The 19,839-nt window shown below is 40.6% G+C and overlaps 1 protein-coding gene across 4 annotated transcripts in view; it reads left to right on the top strand.

Annotated features, from left to right (window-relative positions):
• Nucleotides 1-203: 203 nt before the first annotated feature.
• The window catches only part of CCNT2 (cyclin T2), a gene marked incomplete at its 5' end in the record, with an annotated part of 23,800 nt that continues 4,164 nt past the window's right edge, over nt 204-19,839 (top strand). The window contains 10 exons of one of the 4 annotated variants that reach the window (XM_084209666.1): nt 371-451; nt 1,186-1,267; nt 7,700-7,828; nt 8,324-8,384; nt 9,468-9,530; nt 12,768-12,932; nt 15,751-15,796; nt 17,094-17,257; nt 18,982-19,052; nt 19,278-19,839. The exon at nt 19,278-19,839 is cut by the window's right edge and continues 4,164 nt beyond it. In XM_084209666.1, coding sequence (XP_084065792.1) covers nt 432-451; nt 1,186-1,267; nt 7,700-7,828; nt 8,324-8,384; nt 9,468-9,530; nt 12,768-12,932; nt 15,751-15,796; nt 17,094-17,257; nt 18,982-19,052; nt 19,278-19,839 — 1,363 coding nt within the window. Of the gene's footprint in view, nt 452-1,185; nt 1,268-7,699; nt 7,829-8,323; nt 8,385-9,467; nt 9,531-12,767; nt 12,933-14,054; nt 15,006-15,750; nt 15,797-17,093; nt 17,258-18,981; nt 19,053-19,277 lie in introns of those variants that run through there. The other 3 variants (XM_084209663.1, XM_084209665.1, XM_084209664.1) reach the window with 3 other exon arrangements.

The raw sequence follows: 19,839 nt of genomic DNA, 5'->3' as shown, positions 1-19,839 counted from the left end.
TGGATGCCCTCAGCGCTCCCTTCCCGACTCCCCCGCTCCATGGCTCCACGGCTCCATCCCCTCACGGCCCTCACGCCGGGGCCGCCATGGTCGCTCCCTCAGCCCCGGCAGCCCACGTGACCCCGCCCGGCGCGCGGCCGCCCCGCCGCGAGACTCTATGGCGGAGGGCGCGCGCGGGCCCGGGAGCTCTCGCGAGAGCCGCGATGGAGGCGGCGGGAGGAGGCGCCGGAGGAGGAGGAGGAGGTGGTGTCATGGCGGCGGCGGGCGCGGGCTCCGCGGGGTCCGCAGCGCGGGGCGGCGGCGGCTCCTCGGCCGCGTCGCGCTGGTTCTTCAGCCGCGAGCAGCTGGAGAACACCCCCTCGCGGCGCTGCGGCGTGGAGGCCGACAAGGAGCTCTCGTACCGGCAGCAGGCGGCCAACCTCATCCAAGACATGGGCCAGCGCCTCAACGTGTATCCGAGCGGGGACGGGCGTGAGGGGCGGCGGGGGCCGCGCGCGGAGGGGCGGCGGGAGACCTTTTTCCTGGTGTGGGAGCTGTCCCCGGGAGCCTTGCCGCTGCTCCGCAGCCCCGGCCGGCGCTCCCGCGGGATGGAGCCGTGGCCTGGAGGCACAGAATGGGAGGAGGAGCCTGGCCGAGCCCCCGCGCCGCGCTCTTTGTCGGCGCTCGGGGACGCGGCTTCCCACCTCCCTCCCAGCCGCGCCGGTGGCCGGAGCCGCTTGTTGGGGCTTTTCTAAAGTAAACCCGAGTTGCCGTTTTACCCGAAACGGGCAGCTCCTCCTTAGCGATTCTTTAATGTGATTTTTTTAAAGGGAAAAAAAAAAATCGATCAGAGCAAGGCCAAACCCTCAAATCCCTTAGTGAAATAGTTGAACTGGAACAAAACAAAAGCACTTGAGAGAGTGTTTCAGTGTGTGTCGCCCATTGAGGAGTTCTCATGCCGTGGGTGACTGTGGGGAGCCTGGCGTAGGAATCTCCACATGGTCTGCGGAACAGATGGGAACGATACGTGTAAATATCAGTTAAGGATGTGTTAATATCAGTTAAGTTCTGAAGTGTCACGTCCCTAATCCATTTTCGGCTGAAGACAATATGTTGAGAGCAGTGATTGATATGGAAAGCACATCGCTTTCAGTTCTTGTCGACAATTTTCTTAATATGTAGTGTTTCCTTCATTTAATCTTCCAGATCTCAGCTTACCATAAATACTGCAATTGTTTACATGCACAGGTTTTATATGCATCATTCCTTCACAAAATTTAATCGAAATGTAAGTATGATTTTATGTTTGATTATAGCATGCCCATAATTTTGGCAGTTCTGACTGAGAAGTGTTACACACAGGAGTGTGAAATGTGATTTGTTTTTAGGAATTCTAGCTTCTTAGCAATGGTTCAGAAGCAGTAATGATATTTGTTTCCAACTTTGGATTACTTCAACTAGCGGCAATTAGATTTTATCTTCTGCCATCAAAATAAAAAAAATAAATAGGCACCATCAGCAAGCAAATTTCAGATGTGTGAAGAATACATTAAGATGTTTCAAATGTGGCTGGTGTTTATGTGCTGAAGTTTGAAAGGCTAATGTGTAGGAACACACATTTTTCTTGGTGAAGTCAGTGGAAGTTTTGGCATGGTGTGTCTGACAATGATAATGTGGTTATGTGTGAATCCATATGGATTATGTAGCTGCTCCTGAAGCAGTGTAAATTGTTTTAGCTAGTCTAATCTTAAGTGGTAAGTCATATTAGATGAGAAAAATTTTTGCATGTGTTGAGGTAAATCTTGTTTTGCCTAATAACCTGGACATGTTGACTCTAAACACAGAATGTGTTGTTAAGAACAGAATTTTTCAGTAGAAATGCTATCTCTTTTTGAGGAATATTGTAACATGTATGGAACTGGAGATAACAACTTGGGAATGCCAGGCTTTTTTTTTTATTATTATTTCCAATACTAGATGCAATATGTGGAAAAATAATAATAATATAATAGTCTAGGTGTTTTTGGGGTTTGTTTAAGGAAGAACAGTCAATAATGATGGTGGTTGGTCATTAAATGTTAAGGATGAGTTTTCTGAGATCTTTTAGTGACAAAACAGATTGAGACTGACAGATGTTAGGTTTAGGTCAGAGCAGACTTTTACCTACCTAGGGGTAGACTCTTGCAAACCTTTCACTGTCTGCAGTTGGGGCAGGTACACAGTGCAGTACAAGGAGAGCCAGCTCGTCTTCCTGTCATGAATTTATTATTGTTGACTGAACAAGTGGGCATCTTGTTTGGTGCCTGTTTAATACATACTAAATTGGAAGTACATACTCATTTGTAGGTACATTTCAGAAGTGTATATAATTATTTTTCATGCAGAATCTGAGCTAAACTCAAATTTCCAGCACCTTGTTTCCAGAACTGCAGTGTTCATTCATACAAGTTCCTCTTTCTCCCCTCCTGCTGCTGTTCTGCCCACGTAGCAGTAACCCTGAGCTGGTGGAAGAGGAGCTGGTGAGGCATCCAAAGTTTTATGGGACTGTTGAATGGCTTATGGGCTTGATAAACTAGAGCTGCTTGGAGTGGAGAGATGGCTCAGTGTGGAGCTGCTGTGTTTATATATAGACCCACATACCTGTTATATCACCTGCTGGTTTGCACTGTCAGCTGGTAATCTGGGCTAGATTTAGGCAGCAAGAAGCTTTGGCTGCTGTGTTTGGGTTTTCACTGGAAACTGGTTAATGACAGTCACTTGGAGCTGGCAGTGCAGTAGTGTTTGAATGTGTAGTGCTCTTTGTATGAAAACTATGGCTTAAGTTGAATTATGAATGTTAAAATTCACAAATAAGCTATGTAAGGGCAGACTGCCATGGAAACTGCAACTACTACAGGGGAGGGAAGTGTACTGTTTAATTAATTCTCAGGTAATAATGTTCTAACTTAAAGGCAAGTGAGCTGCAGGTTGTACCTCAGCAGTACTGATTCTTGCTGAACTCCTTTTTGTAATTCTTAATGAGCATAAGACCAGAGAGTGGTTTTGTGTATGTGCTGATAGGCAGGAGCATTTTCTTTTTACAATTCTGTAGGGCAAAGAGGGTCTCAGTGAATGGAGTAACTTTTAAAATAGTCCTAAACCACCCATTAGATCCTCTGTAGAGAAAGCAAAAGCCGAGAACTCTAATAAATACTTAATATCAACTCTTCTGAGTACTTGGCAAGCTAAAAATGTAACAGTATTCATCTCTGCAAGGAGAAAGTAACCCTTGGGAATGAATGGTAAGGTACTGGCTGTCTCAAAGGTAAGACCTATGCAGCATATGCAGTATATCTCTAATATTTCTTTATTGTGTGCACGTGGTGCTGTTTATCCATGGCAGGAAGGAATCTGAATGCTGGGGCTAGAAAATTAGATGACCATTAGTCAGAATGCCTTATGATCTTCAGAAAAATTGTGGCCTGTGTTGTCTTGTTTTATTGGTAGATGAATGTTTTTAGTCTGGTAATAAGCACTTGCACATTTATCATCATGTATAACTGCCAGGTTACACAGATACACATGTATGTCATGTATGTGACATGCACTTAATTGTTAACAAACAGGGATAGTTGTCTTAATTTTATGGGGTTTTTCTTCAGTATAAGTTGCTGCTAAACAATTTTACAGGCTTTCAGGAGTTTGAGTCATCTGTGAACAGGGAACAGAATTCCCGACAGTATCTTCAATCTGTAAAGCCACAGGGGTGGCATGCACCAGTTAATGTAGTCTTGGTTCATTGGGAATGTATTATATGTACTGCTTATTAGCCAAATATCACCTTTTTTGTGAAATTATTGTGAGCTAGCAAGTCACTTCTGAGTTGCTCTGGATTTCCTACTAAGTACGTGCATTTGGGTGCAAAGAAGAAAGTACTGAGGTTTGGATGTTGCAGTCAAGGCAGGCAAAGTCCTTGCAAGGTTGCTGTGCCCCAGTGAGGATGGAAATTTGCTTTACCAGTTCTGGGAAGCAGAATTGGATGCCCTGACTACTAATTTCCCTGGCTATGCAAATGACGGGAGCTACTGTGGATCTCCTCAGCACAAATTATTCTTTATACATTGCTGACCAGGCATAGGGACTTTGAGTTGCTGAGTATAAAGTTAGTCTGTGCTAATATTGGGATGGGGAGGGAGCTTGCTGGCTTTTTATAAGCAGTACTAGCCTCACTATTATACTTTAAAATATCATCAAAATTAAAATTCTTCTGCAAATACTGTTTCTATACTAGTTGTTGTGTTACATTGTTATATGGCAAATAGTTCTTTTGGATGCTTACTCTTCAGTACCCTGTGATTTGAAGAACAGAAAGGGGGGGGGGGGGAATCCTTCATATGCTGGCAATGAGAGGTAAGGCATCCAAACAGGAGCTGTAGTTTTTAAATATTATCCTTAGAAATGCCATGTGGAATACCAGCCAACCAGTTGAAAATAGTCTTGATGATGTTAAGGGGTTTTTGTGACATACAGTGGAGCTTAGTGAAGAGCCTAAAGAAGGCCGAATGAGGAATTGTTTTCCTTCAAATGTAAGGTAGGTGAGTTGTGTGGAGGGTGTTTTGTTTCCAGTCCTCTGCATTCCATTCCTTGTGCCCTGTCCAAATCACACTATTAAACAGTTGACTTCGCAGTTTTGCAGAGTTCTTGAAACTTTCATAATATGCTTCAAGCTTTAGTGAGGCTGTTTTGGGTACTTCAGTTCTGGTTTTAATAGTGCAATTTAACATATTTGCTGCTTTTATGCAATGTGAGCTCCTGGTTATAATAAAAAAAATTCCTCACAGTTCTTTGTGTTCAAACTTGAAAACCCCTCTCATAGACTGTAAGCACTTAATGTCTTAGGCTAAACTGTATCAGTCTAAAAACATACTAATAATGGCATTGGAAGGGAGAGGTAGGTCTCAGAAAACTACATGCATGCTGCTGATGTGTTCTGAGATTTTTCTGAGTGCCTTTGTCATTATGCTGCCTTTTACTTTTTAAGTGAAAAAGGACTTGTACCACAGTCCCCAGTGAAACTTGCTGTATAATGCTTTTGGGTTGTGTAAACAAGGCTCTTATGTTTTGGGGATTTTTTCTGTTTCTGTGGGACTTGGCTAGTAATTAAGTGGGATTTAATGTCATATATCACATGTGTTCTGAAGATTTTTCAAAGACTATTTGGGGTGCATAGTATATAATTACTCTAAGTTATTTTGATTGATATCAAATTAAGATATTTATATATAGGAAATACACTATTGCTTTGTCAAGTATGTTTCTTTAATTTTGCTTTTTTTGTTCTACTTTGCTTGGGTTTTTTGCCATTTTTGGTAATTGGAAATGAATAAAAGCATTTGAGTAACTTTGCCAGTTACACACTTAGCAGGGTGTGTTCACTGAAGACTACATTTGTGCCAAGTCTGGAATAGACATCCTTTTACTAGGATGTCTATTTTTCTGAATCAATACCAAGGGAGCTAAAAATAATGGCCTACTCTAAACTGGGAGTGAGAACCCTTGTCCTAGATAGGATAAAGACTAGAAATTCTTTGGCCAGAAGCCAACACTTCTTTTTGAAGGAAATAGTTAATTGGGCTGTACATAGATTTCTGATGAACCAGAGTTATATGACAGTTAATCAGCTTGACTTAATCAGCCTCCAGAGTTGTGTTTTGTCTAAGGTCTTGGAGATCAGGAATTGTGTGGAGACTTCTTGACCAGTTCTGATCTGCTTCAGTAAATCAGAAGAGATCCTGAAGTCAGCCTGATGGTGCTTTTTGGGAAAGAAGTAGAACTTTGGTGCAGGCAGACACAGAGTAACAGTGAGTGAGAATTTGCTGATGATTTAATTATCTGGTCATTGGTGACTTGGTTCAAATAATGCCTCTGTGAAATGGAAATGTTTTCAGCCATGGCAGTTGTTGAAAATTGAGTTCTGTAAAATACCTTTATATGACATGTGTGTGTTGGGTTATGCCTGTGTGTGCTGCCCGACATCATCTGCGTTTTCTGCCACTTCAGAGCTGCTGATACTCTCACTTTCTGAACTCCAGAAAGTGTTTCCATCATATTTAGTGTTTAAAAGTCTTACCTCCCAGTGTGAGACACATTTCAAGTAGTGTGTCCTTGGCAAAGGAAATTCCTTCCAGAATTATAAATCATTACTTTAAGCAATGGGGATCGGAACTTCTACAGAATCATCAGAAGTATTAAATGACAGTGCTAATATGGCCTTGTTAAGCAGCACTTCACCTTGGGTTTTTATTTCATTTGTTCATCAGGCTTAGGTTACAAGATTCTTAAAAAGAAAACAGAGGTTCTTGTCTCCCTTGTAAAAGAATTTGCTCCCTGTGACTTGTTTTGGGTGGTTGGTTTTTATAGACTGAGATTTTTGCTAGATTTCTCATGGCACACTTCTACTCATCAAAGGGTATTGCCTTACCAGGGTGTCAATTTTCAAATCTGCCAAATTTTAAGTTTTACTTAAGATCCAAGCAGGCATTTCAAAGTGATTTAAGGATGCAAAAAAGTATTCTCAGTACATTTGAAAGCTTCTGAAATTAAATCCTTTAAATGTTTAATTAGTTTGTTGCAGTTTTGCATATATTGTAAATTTTTATACCAAATGTTGCATTTTGGCTTAAAAAGGGGCTGCTTACTGGCAAAAAAACCAAATCTGACTTTAGGGGGCCTATGCCACCTATTCAGCCTAGTTCTGTTTGGCCATTGAATGAGAAATCCAATACTTGCACCATGCATTAATTAAATACTCAGCAAGGAGCTATTTCAGTCTCTGAATAAATGCTTTATTCTGGCTTAATTTTAATCATTTTAATCAGCTTATGTCTAGATGATTTCTAGTACCATTTTAATTCCTGGTTAACATGGGCAGCTTTTGCATGCAAAGAGAACCTAATTCATCAGAGGTTTGTGGTTTGCTGTGTTCTGTCTGCACACATCAGTCACTCTAGCTGACAACAGGCACCAAAATTCTCCTTCCCAGGCTGCTCTTAGGTGATACCGAACTGCCACCTTATGACTTCTAGAGTTTGATATCAATTTTCATCTTTAAATATAATGTGTAGTCTTTACTAACATTGGATAGAAGTGATGTTTTACAAACCCTTATGCTTTGTTCTCCAGATACTGCTGGGCATATAGTAAAGTTTCTAAGAATATATGTGTATATATAAAGTTTATTTTACTTGTAGAGCCTATGTCTATATAACAAGCTGTTTTTATTAAAGTTCTCTGCAAAGTTTCTCACTCTTTGGGAGAATTAAATGTTACCAGAACTTGTGATCAACTGTTTTACTGAAAAGATGGTGTAGTGACTCGCTCTGTGGAAGAAATTGGATGAACTTTCTCATGAGGTATATTTAACTTGAAACAGCCTGTTCTACTGTGACTAAATCTTCTGGGCCAAAATATTTTACGTTGAGCTAGAATTAGTTTGACCTCAGACATCTTACTCACAAATGTAATTTAACATTATGCTACTCCTTCCCTGCTGCTGAGAGAATTGCATCAGTTACAAAATAAAACATGACTAGTTATATTTTTGTTGCCTTGCATGACTTCAAAACTGAAAAAAACCACACAAGTCCAACTTCTTAAACCTTTCCTGTGCTAGTTTAGATGCCATAAAAGTTCAAATCCTGCTTGTAAAAAGTTTAAAAATACACATGTTTTTCTTCTTCAGATAATGTCTCCCACGGCATTGTTTTTGGCTGCAAAAGTGGAAGAACAGCCACGGAAACTTGAACATGTTATTAAAGTAGCAAATGCCTGTCTTCATCCTCAAGAGCCACAGCTGGATACAAAGAGTGATGTAGGTGGAAGTTATGGTTTCAAAGATACATGGTTTGAAAGATGACATTTCACATAATGATTTGTTACATTGTCTTACTGGAATATTGCTCTCTGCAGCCTAGGAAGAAAAGCCTTTGTTTTTATACCATTTAAGTCTTTCTATTACTTAATTCAGTTTCTTAAAGGCTCACTTATTTGTTATGAAACTTGAAGAGATTGCTCCATCTTGAAATTCTTACAGCACCCACCTGACCTCCCAAAAATGCTTTGCTGGAATAGATTGTCTGAGATGCAGACTAAGTTAATCTTGTGAAAGGCAGGCAGGTAGAACTGAATTTGTAGCAGTGTGTGTGCTGGTGGAAGAAAACAACCCCAGTTTGAAGTGTTGTGAGTTGCCAGTGCTCACTGGCCAGGGTACTGGTGCTGTGTCCTGTTGCCAGTGCTGTACCGGAGAGGCAGTGTGCGAGTGAAGTTCTGATTGCTGTGTCTTCACCTGTCTGCTTGTTTGTTTCAGGCATACCTTCAACAAGCCCAAGAGCTGGTTATACTTGAAACAATAATGCTTCAAACTTTAGGTATGTCTTTCTAAATAACATCTGTGCAGCCAGCTTGCCATGAAGAGCTAGTGGGACCCAAATAACTGGATTTTTTTATGTGCTATTGGTACACTAGAATTTAACTGTTTTCCTGTATAACTTCTGAATTTAGTTTTGTGTTAGCAGTTCTGCTGTGTTCACTGTGGAGAAGAAAGGTGTGTCTGTACTTGTGAAAGAGATGTTTCTGACAGTTTGAGGTAGAAATGTGTATGCTTCCAAGTAGATTTTACTCCAAGTAGTAATTACATTGACATTTCTTCCCATAAGGTAGCATGGTGTAGTAGGCTGGCTGTGCATGTCCTGAAGCAGTTGGAAAGAGCTTTGTGCCCAGTGTTCTTCCCCATTCTGCCTTTCCATAGAAGAACATTTTGTAAATCAGCAGGTGCTGACTCTGAAGGAGACAAGTTGTAGTGTAGCCATTTAATGGATTCAGATGATTCCAAAATTTGAAGTGGAATCTTTTGTCAAGACACTCTTCTGACTAAAATACTATAGGGACAATTACAGCCAGAGGCTTGAGAACACTGACTTGCTCAGATATTCTTAAATACCACTTGGGGTATTGTTAAAAAAAATAGCTCACATTACTGACCTAGTTCTTAAAACAGTGTCATAAACCAAGAAGGATTTCTTAAGTCACTGATGTACAAATTGATTTAATTTCTAATTTCATACCTGCAACATGTTCAAGTGCTAGAAATCAATTAATAAAAGCATACATGTGCACCATTGTGTTTGCAGTACAGTTTTTACTGACTTAATAACTTGCTAGAAATTGTTCAGATATATTCAGCTTTAAAAAGATCATAATTTCCCAGGTTATGTGTGTACAGGATTTGAGATTACTGGAGGAATATTTTAGTAATGGATTACAAAGTGGCTTTACCATCTGCCGTTCAGAAGTATGAAAAGGTAAAGAATAAAAGGCGCTTAAATAGTGTTACTTATTCTGCAGTGCAAAGGTTTAGCAAATATTTTAGATCTGTGGGGAAACATAAGATGTTTGCTTTTTATTTTACAGATGCAAATGTATAATTCTAAAATGTATTTGTAACCCCTCAGGTTTTGAGATTACCATTGAACATCCACACACAGATGTTGTGAAATGTACACAGTTAGTGAGAGGTCAGTGACTTTTAACCACTTCTGTAAGTCCTTTTTTACCTTTCTTGTAAAATTTGAAAGTAATGTTACTTGTCTAACTTGATTTTTCACCAACTATGTTATCCAAAGAGTATGTTTAAAATTAATTATTAAAAGTTTGATATTTACCTTTAGAGAGTCACAGAGTCCAGTCTTTTGTCCTTCATATTTTTTTTGTTTTCTTATTAGCTTTGTTTTTAATAGTACCTGTTCCATGTGTTCTGGAATGACAGAAGCAGTCAGCAGTTGCAAACTGATTGACCAGATCCATAGTATCATTCTGAGCTGATGATTGTCACTCTGAAGTAGTTTTGCCCATTGATGGCTAATGCCAGCTTTTTCTCTTAGCAAATCTTTTCAGGTAATGGACTGAGGGATAGGGAGTGCATAGCAAGTCTGCTGTCACATGCAAATAGGTGTCAGAAATTGTTTTCCTGTAGCAATGTGTCCTTACTTGTTTTGGATGGTAGCACAAACCCCCACACCTTTAGTTAAGCATCTCCTGTAACTTGTCTGCAGTTCATTAATGTGACTGGCTAGAAGGCTGTTTTGTTCTCTATATTTTTGTGGCATTTTGGCACATCTTCTTTAATTCTTGAATTGGTTTCTTTTGGAGCTTTAAAAAAAAGATTAAAACACCCTCTTATAAGATGTAGGATGAAAAAAATTAGGGATCAGTTGTAAAAGCATCTAAAATAAGCTTTTCACTTTAATTATGTTTCTTAAGTTAAAAGTGTTTTGATGGTTGTTAGTCTCTAGTCATTAGCTAGTTTTGCAGTGAGAAATGCATATGTACTTCTAAATTTTTGGTGTTTTTTCCTCTCCCTCTATAAAATATATAAAATTTAGGTACAGCCTGACCCTGTTAACTAGATTTGGTTTGTAGTAACTCTGGAATTAACGGTGTTCTTTTAAGGAAGGGTGTCTCTTACTTGCTATAGCTTCCTGGTGAGTGTCTTTGGACACTGAGTAGGGCTGGTGTGCTGTAACTTACTTGCATTTAAAGAGTTCTGTTGCTCTCTTTGCTGTAAGATAATGATTCTCTGCTTTCTGCCCAGATTTGGTTGTGACTTGGTACATGAGTCCAGTTGCACGTGAAATCTCAGTAGTCTCCACCAGCTGCTCTGTAGGGTTTTGCTTTGGCTTTTCTTAGCTGTTGGTCACTGTAAATGTGAGCCCATTTTACTCTCTTGGGGAGCCCCTGTGCTTCTGTTTGGTGTCTGGGGCTGTGGGGAGGGGTGGGGCAATGTTGTATTGCCTCACGATTTCCACATCAGTGTGTGTCACTCAAGCCTACAGGCACACTGCTACACAAACTGGATTTCCTTTCATCAAGGGTAGATACCACTCTAAGGCAGTTCAGCTTTTCCCTTTGTGTTTTGTAAGTTAATTTTTTGTACTGACAAAATTCATGCTTTGAAGATACTGTGAATTTTTTAATTTGACATATTTAAACTAGAATTTAATGTCAGAAGACTTGAAAAAATGCTTAGAAGCCTAAAGTGATATCAAGTCTTGAACTCTGAAGACTTCAGTGAGGGCTGAAAATCCATGTAGCTCAAGGACTGGTGCACAGTGAATGTAATGTCTCTGATGTTCAAAAACCTGCTCACTGTAGGAGGTGTGCTCCTTACTGTGTGTGTGGCTGGAATCCTTGGGAGCATGTCCCTAGGAGGGGTGCAGACTATGAACAAAAGATTTGAGTACCTCATATCAAAATAAGAAAAAGGAAACTAATTAATTCCTTTAAAACATCAGGCATGAGATTTGAAGTCATGCATGCAAGTCAAGCAAGGACAGAATAACTGCCATGGAACATTGGTTTTATGTGTTGAGAGGACAGGGACATGGGCCCATGGGCACTGTGATTATCTTCAAAGACACAGGAGTAGGAGTTTAGTTTTCTGTCACTGAACATTTATTTATTGGACAGTGTGGGTTTTCAGTGTCAGTAGATGCAATACTCAGACATCTGAGTCCTGAAGCTTTTCAAATATGCTTAAGATTTGTCAGTGTTAAACCTTTAGTACTAAAGGGATTGACTGAGAAGTTAAAGAAATCCAAAGTTACTTCATCCAGTTCTGGTAATATCATCTTGGACAAAAGACCCAATTTCAGAAGGCAGGGATACCTTTTTCGAATAAAGATGATTAACTTACCCAAGCCTGTTATGATTACAACTTCCAACTGCATGCTTGGAGAGAGAAGGAAAGGAGGAATGTAATGTCTGACTGAGTATCAAAAAAGAAGCGGCAGTATTAGCTGAGGTCTGCAAGTGTGCTCCAGGATTTGGCTTAGGGTTTGTGCCCTGCATTGTCAGGTGGTGGGAAAGGGCCCTTTGGCTTACTAAACTGCAGTGCCTCAGAGGATGGCTGATTCTCTCCATCACTTTTTGCTGTCTTGTATCCAGGGTAATTTGTTTTATGCAGTCACTGTTACCTGTTATTAAGCTCTAAGCTATCCTCTTACCAAACAAAATGAAAAAATAACAACCCAGGTTGTGTTGATGATGCTCAAAAAACTCAACCAAGTCCTTTGTCAGAAGACTGTCTAGTCTGGCAGTGGCACGCCAGAATCAATTGCTGGAAGCTGAAGATGAACTAGTAAGTTGGAGTTGGTGCAAATAGATATAATTACTTCAACATACAACTAAAGAAAAAATGAATTCTTCTCTAAAATTGAAAGCCTTTTTGAAGGTGTTACTGGACAACACAGATCATTGCAGAGAAGGGGTGACTGGATGGATAGATAATGATTCATGATGTTCAGGCATACAATACCTAGTCACTCCTTCTAGTGTTCAGAGACTCATGGGTTAATGAAATTGTTCCATCTTTGCAGTTTGGTCAGTATAGCAGACAAGGAAAATGGTGTGGGCTTAGTATTTTTTCTGCACCATTCTTCCTCAGTGTCAAGAGACTGAGAAGAGGAGACAGGACCATCATTCCTTAGGATCCCACAGGTCCAAGGAATCTGAAGGCAGTGGATATGTGAGGGCCTGTTGTCAGCAAGCTTCAGTGTCCATTCCAAGAATGCTCCAGTAATGAAGAGAAGAAAGGAAAAAAAAAAGGGGTGGGGGGGAACCAACCCCACCAAAATACCAAAAACTGCTCTGGTTTTGGCCCTTGCTGCCTTCAACACTAGCTGAATGATCAGCAGTGAAACTGCCCTGGTGCCAAGATTGTGGCATGGTCCTCTTGCACTCTGGTGCAAAATCAGTCTGTTCTCAGCCTGCTTCTGGTGAAACTTGGAATCTGTATCCTCATCTCCATCTTGGGAAGTCTTCAGTCACTCCTTTCTCTGTGTTGGAACACAACCTTCTGGAAGTGAAGATGAGATCTCAAGGATTTCTAGGATTGTTCTCGCTACTCTGCAGGTTATCAGGTACCTTGAACACCCATGATCCTTACTAATCTTTCGTGAAAATTACACTGTCAAATCCTTCCAATATCCCATAGTATCTGTGTGCAGATGCCATTGCTTAAATCAGGCTGAGAAAGACAAAATCAGCAGAAGACAAGGTGAAAATGCATCAGCTTTTTCAGAGGGCATTCTCATGAGGAAAATTTGAATCTTAGTAGTGTGGAAAGATGTGAAACACCAGCTGCACTCCAGCACTTGCTACAGGCGGCCTTCCCATTCTGAACTTTGACCTCAGGTTTTTATGGGCCAGTTCCCAAGTTTTAAATACTTTCAAGAAATAAAGCCACCAGGACTGCTCAGACCTGAATGCCTACACCATGGCCTCCTCCAGCCCTTTCCCGATGCAACAGGCACCCTCCACCATCCCTCTGTTCAGAGCCTGGGGCTTTTTGCTTTTGCCAGAAGGACTTCAGCAAGCTTCTCTCTTCTGATGCTGACTAGCTTATCTGCTCTTTCTGGGGAATGCTCATATGTTGTCAGGGTCCAGGCATAGCCAGTTACCAGCTCCTAATGGGGACTTGGCAGTCACGTTTTCATGAGCATCCCAAGATCCAAGATAAGCTGTGTTGAAGAAAAGACTCAGGTATCTTGGAACTGCAAGCAGCGAATTGTGTGGCTATGCCAAATAAAAAGCATTTTGGTTTCCAGTTGGCAGTTCCTTGGAGACAGCCTCTCGGAAGGTGTGTCAGACAGCAAGTCTTGTTTCAAAATATTAATGACTATTTCACTAATCCCTGTCCTATGGCTGCTTCTGCAGCAGTGAGACAGGATGGATGTTTTAAATCACTCCTGAATGCTAAAATCTAAAACTGGTCATTCATGGCTGGTGTCGTAGCCATGTGGCTTGTGAGTTACAAGAGCAGCTCTGCTGGCTTGTTTTAGCCCCTGCTTCAAGATGATTTAAATTTTGGAGATGCACTTTCCACTACTATAATGGAAATAAACTACCAAAATACAGGAACCAAAATTCATTAGATTTAATTTCATTGATGGATTCTGCTAAACCAAAGCTGCCCTACATAGAAGAGTTTGTCACGGATATTTTCAGTTGAGCCTTGTGTTATCAAGGCTTTAGTTGTGAGCTGAAGTTTCTTGCTGGTTTTGGCAATGATTATTATTTAGCTGTAAATAAATTGAAACAGAATCATAGATAAAGTATTTAGCACAGTAATTTTTGATTGAGGCTAAAATGTGTGTTTCAAGATGTGGTTCTTTTCTTCCAGGTATGTGTTTTGATTTACTCATCTTCCAAGCTGATGTTAAATAGAAGTTTTCTGACATCTGCTTTTCTTCCTTGTTCAGAAGGGACATTTCAGTGAGAGTAGAGATGTTTCTTGGTCTTGCTCCCTTACTTCAAACATGTAACTTTACAGAGTATGTAAATCATTGAAGATCGTTTAGGCATTGCTTTGATGAAAGATGAAGAGCAAGACATCAATTTCAGTCTTACTCAACCATTGTGTATTTTTATTTGTTATGACAATCTCATTTCACTTTTTTTTTTTTTTTTGCTGATTCCACCTTACTTTTTTTTAGATGGGAGGAAGAGGTTGAACTCCCTGGTTTTTTGGCATGCAATTACCATTACAGCGTGCAAACTAAATATTATAGCATAACACACTGTCAGATCACTTTCTGATTATTATGGATTAGTAGAATTTGTGTGTAGGAACAGATCCTGTTACCCTTGCAACTTCCACATTCTTCTTAGATTATGGCACTTCCTGGCTGTGTAGCATAAAGACAAATCTGAATTTTATTCCTTGGCAATTATTAGGAGTTGAGTTAAATCACATTTTAATATGCTTTTTAAAAAATAAATTTAAAAGTCACTATAGTATTTCTCAAACATTCTAGCAATATTATTAAAATAAAAGTATAACAGTATTCCCTTTGACATAAAATTCAACACTACGCTTTCTGCAGGTAGCACTGATTTCAAGTGATAGTGTCAAAATAAGAATTCAATGAAGGCTGCATTCAATCTGCGGTTAAACCCCTTGTGCCCAGCTATTCCATTAAATGCATGTTACAGTAAGTTCTCTTACCTGAGTGAGGAGCATTGGGGTGTCACTCTAGGGGTCAGCACTCTGAGGCTGTAACAGCCCAAGTCAGTTTTTCATTCCTGGCATGTTGCAGTCCTGTGGTTTGTTCAGGTATTTTTTTTCTGACTAACTCAAATGAATTTGTCTGTTTCCTAACGAAGCCTTGCCATAGATTTAACAAATATGGAGCAAAATGTTATGACTACAGTGCTCTGAATTAGAAGGAGCAGAAAACTGAATTTTTTTTCCCACGTAGCTTGGGGGCTGGCTGTGTTACAGGGCTTTGGGAGAGAGGTGTGGCTGTTTCTGGGGAGGTGGGAGGGTGCCCTGCCATGGCCAGCTCCAAGAGCAGATGGAGCGCTGAGCTGTGAGTTGGGACTGACTTCCTGCTGCACTCCCAGCTCAAAGCAGGGATCCCCTGCAGGTGAGGGTGGGGAAGCAGCGCTTCCCAGAGGAGAGTGCTCGCCTGTCAGCTGTTGGAGGGGAGCTGTCCTGTGGGCTGTGAGGGCGAGGGAGGGGCACTGAAGGGAATGACAGGTCCAGCTCCCCTACTGAGTGTGTCTCAGTCTTCTGTGTCTCAGACAAGATTATTTTAAAGGCTAGCTAGCTAAAGCCAGATCAGTACTTTAGAAATACCCAGCAGTGTTTTTGGAAGGTAAAACTGCTTGAATTTTGGAATGAACCTGACAAATTAGTGCAGATCTTTAATCACTCTTGTTTTTGTTTTCTTACAGCAAGCAAGGATTTGGCACAGACATCCTATTTCATGGCTACCAACAGGTTGTTATCCTGAACCTCTTTGTTGCACTGTTGTAGCACACTATAGCTTCCTTTACTGCAGGGCCCCCTGATGTGTCTTACCCTTGTTGCAGTGGGGGACTGGGCCACCTCCAGTGGTGGTACCTCCCCACCTGCAGTGCGGTGTATTGGACAAGGGCCTGACGGCACAAAGGGCTTAAATGCACAATGAGAAGTGTAGTGGTGCTTTCTGATGACTTTTTCTCGATTGTGAGTGCATAAGTCTAAAATTGGTAGCCTGAATAGCAGCTAAAGATTACAAAGAGATAAACTTAACCTAGAAATCCGAGCATCTTGGTAAGTACAAAACTATTTTTAGTTTACACTTGTAGTTAATGGCAGTTTTCTCTTAACTTTAAGTATATTGATTCAGTCTTAACTTATAAAATCCTAGTGGGCCTAAGATACTTTCAACTAGCTGATTTTTCTTTTTAAATAGACTAGTACTAGCCCAATGTTATTTCTTTTAGAAATAGCTCTTTAATCTTAATATATAGTTTTAAAACTTAAGTACTTAGATAAATTTATAGTTCTAGGATTCCAAGTGGGTGTTTTGTAGACATAGCCTGTCATAGAAAGAATTAAAGAGCAGACTTTAACCCTTATTACTTCAATTTGTCTCTTGCAAAACTGCTTTAACCTTTATTTAAGAGAATTACATTATCTGTAGATACAGTTTTTAAACAGTATCTGCTGGTTATTAGAACTGTTCCAAATAAATAAATCTTGGTGGTTCCTTGATGGGCAAGATTCTGTACTTAGGCAGCTGTTAAGAGAAGTTATGCTAAAGCAGTGAAAGTGAACCAATGTGTTTGTGGTGCTGGAAGCTGAAGACAACGTCACAAACATCACAAATCCGGGCCTGGTGAAAGCAAAGCCCACAAATAACTCACCTGGCTGCTGTGGAACTGCTGGGGACCTTCTGATCGTCTCATTCAGAGACTGCACAATTAGCTCTATGCATTATACTGCATAATTTTAATTCACCATATTATACTGCCCTTTTTAGTACTTAAGTACAGTAGAATAATTCATAAATTTATTTACTGTTTATCAGGCTTTTGGTAGCAAAATCAAATTAAACTTTTCTACCAGATAAATGCCCTGCCCTTTGTTTCCTTAGGGCAGTAGGGTATCTTATGAATTTATTCAACAAAATGTTTAACTGCTGTTGATTGACAAGCTATCTCATTCTGTATGTTAATGGTTAATTTGTTTGGGTTTTCTGTTTTACATGTTTGATTTCCTTTGGTTCCTCATTACGAAATGTGTGCAACAGCCTTCACCTTACCACATTCTGTCTTCAGTACAAGCCCACAGTGATAGCATGTGTGTGCATTCACTTGGCCTGCAAGTGGTCCAACTGGGAGATTCCAGTATCAACTGATGGAAAACACTGGTGGGAATATGTAGATCCCTCAGTTACTCTAGAACTACTAGATGGTAAGTCATGCTCCTGTCTCATTTTGAAATTCAAGGGTTTATTCATGTAAGGATGGAGCATAGTATTTAGTGAGAGCGTTCAGCTGAAATTAAGTCTCACTGACTTCATGTGCTGGATCTTCAGTGAAAGAAAGGGATAGGAGTGGGGAGAACTTCAGAAGACAAATTTGTGTGGCTGGGATGTCCACGTACCTTTTGCAGGTGGAGGATAGAATCCTGCTTTTAAATGCTTTTCAGAACCAAGACAGAGATGGAAATCTGTCAGTGCAAATTCATGCAGTCCTGATTGTTTCGGGTACCTCTTGTTTCAGTGACCATATTCATCAGGCTGTACATAAAATTGCCATGTTTATGAAGGCAGTTCTGTGCTAACAGTTTGGTGTAGCTTGTGGGATCTCAAACTCTGGTAAGAAGAAAGCAGATGCTTAGAACACCCTACACCTAGAAGTTTGTTGTCTTTCAAGTTAGTATTTACTACAGTGGAATCTGAATTTGAGGGCCAGATGTGCTGCTGTAGAGCAGGTGGGAGCTCCTGGGGCTTTCAGGTCTGTGTGTTGGACTTTGTTAGTCCTGGAGTGAAACGTTTGTTTCACAGTAGTGGTGGAGATCTCCAGGCTTCAGATGGCCCGGCATTGACTCTGTGCCTGCTGTAATCCTCTGCTGAGCTGTTCTTCCTTAATGGCACTCTGGGGAGGGAGGGTTTGAAAGTGAGAAATTGAGTAGATGCCATGTGAGCACAGAACCTGAGTGAGCTTCAAAGTGCAGGTTCAAACATCTCTCTCTTATTGGGCTTCTTTAAGCTGTAGCTGCAGTTCCAAACACCACCCTGCTGCCTTCCCACGTGGCTGTGGGTTTGTGGCTTTGGTAAACATGCATTGTTTGGATTTGTAAAATCCCCCAGGGGAATGCTGTGAGATCCTTGTGAACATCACTTAATGCTTCAAGCATTTATGGAGCTGGGGTGTTTAACAGACCCAGGTACACCAAAGAGCTGAGGTAGTTTTGCACTTGGGAGCAGCTTAGGTTATAACTTACTTGGGGAATTCTGGAGAAGCCAGTTCTTCCAGACCTGTAAAAGATGTATTTTGGCATTCAAATTCTGACTGTACCCAGTTATTTTTAGCTTATGACTAGAATTAAGTCTCGATGAAAAGTAGTTTTATTTGCAGCTGATAAGCATGGAGATGTGTATTTTCCTGTGGGCATACTAATTGTAAGGATCTTACAATTATTAACACAGCCAGCTACTCCACCTTGAACACAAATTATTTCAAAGCTGTTGTTTAAAACAGAGTCCTTCCAAGGGTGTGATGGCTGTGGTTTGTACAGAGCTGATACTGGTTGTTCCTGAAGTTTGATGGAATGACTGAAACAATGACTTAGAAATTTATACTTTCAAGGAAACTTAACTCCATACAGAATATGTACAGGCTGAATGGCAAGTATGTTATTTTAGAAACTGTTGTTTCTATAGTTTTTGGTCTAACAAATCCAGGTTGTGCAAGAGTAAAAACAAAATATTATAGTTAAACCTGTTTTGCACAATGTGTGTAGGTGTCTGTCCCACTTTTCTGTTCCACACTTGCCTAACAATTTATTAAAATTTTAATTTAGCTCATGCACAGACTGTAGTATCTACTGCAAAAGCTGTACAACCTTAGACTAAGTTTTACCTATTTATCACAAAATCAGATGTAAAAATGGCTTTTCTTTTTCTTATTCAGAGTTAACTCATGAGTTTCTGCAAATACTGGAGAAAACACCTAGCAGGCTCAAGAGAATTAGAAATTGGCGGGTAAGAAACTTTCCTGTAGTATCTAGCAAGCAGAGATGAACTCCTAGGAGAATTATGAACCAGGAGAAAAAGTTTAGTTATGCTGTACTTGCTCTTTCTTCCTGTGTCTGGGTTAGGAGGTGGTGAAACCTTGGACCAGCTTTTATTCTCATCTCTGGGCTAAATTCACATGGACTGTACAAGTATTCTAAGCTGTGTTTTCTCACTTCTTTCTTTTTTGCTTAGGCTAATCAGGCAGCTAAGAAACCTAAAGGTGATGGACAGGTGTCTGAGAACTCGCTTCTTGGTTCATCTTTGGTCCAGAATTCCATTTTGGTGGATACAGTTACTGGTGTTGCTGCAAACACAAGTTTCCAAAAACCATCAACATCATTTCCTGCACCAGTACCTCTGACCTCAGGAAGTATTTCTGTTCCAGACAGTCATGCACCTGAAAATTTGGCAATATTAGCTACAGGAATGCCAGGTACCTCATATAGTTTGGCATCACACCAGGAATGGCCTCAGCACCAAGAACAAGCAAGGACAGAACAAATATACTCTCAGAAGCAGGAGACACTGCCTGCTAGTCAGTACAACATGAACTTCCAAGCAGGGACCTCCGTGCAGTTGCACTCCGGAGTACACCACAGACCTGACAAACTCGCTGAGCATTCTACTGTCAAACAAGAATATTCTCATAAGTCAGCAAACAAACACCATGGACAAGTTCCTGCTCCTGTAATAATTCCTCAAAAAATGTCTTTGGATAAATACAGAGAGAAGCGCAAACTAGAAACCCTGGAAC

Source organism: Fringilla coelebs, assembly GCF_963513975.1.
Source record: "Fringilla coelebs genome assembly, chromosome: 7".
Lineage (NCBI taxonomy): Eukaryota > Metazoa > Chordata > Aves > Passeriformes > Fringillidae > Fringilla > Fringilla coelebs.
Note: the sequence above shows the minus strand (reverse complement) of the source record. Positions and strands in the feature narration are given on the sequence as shown.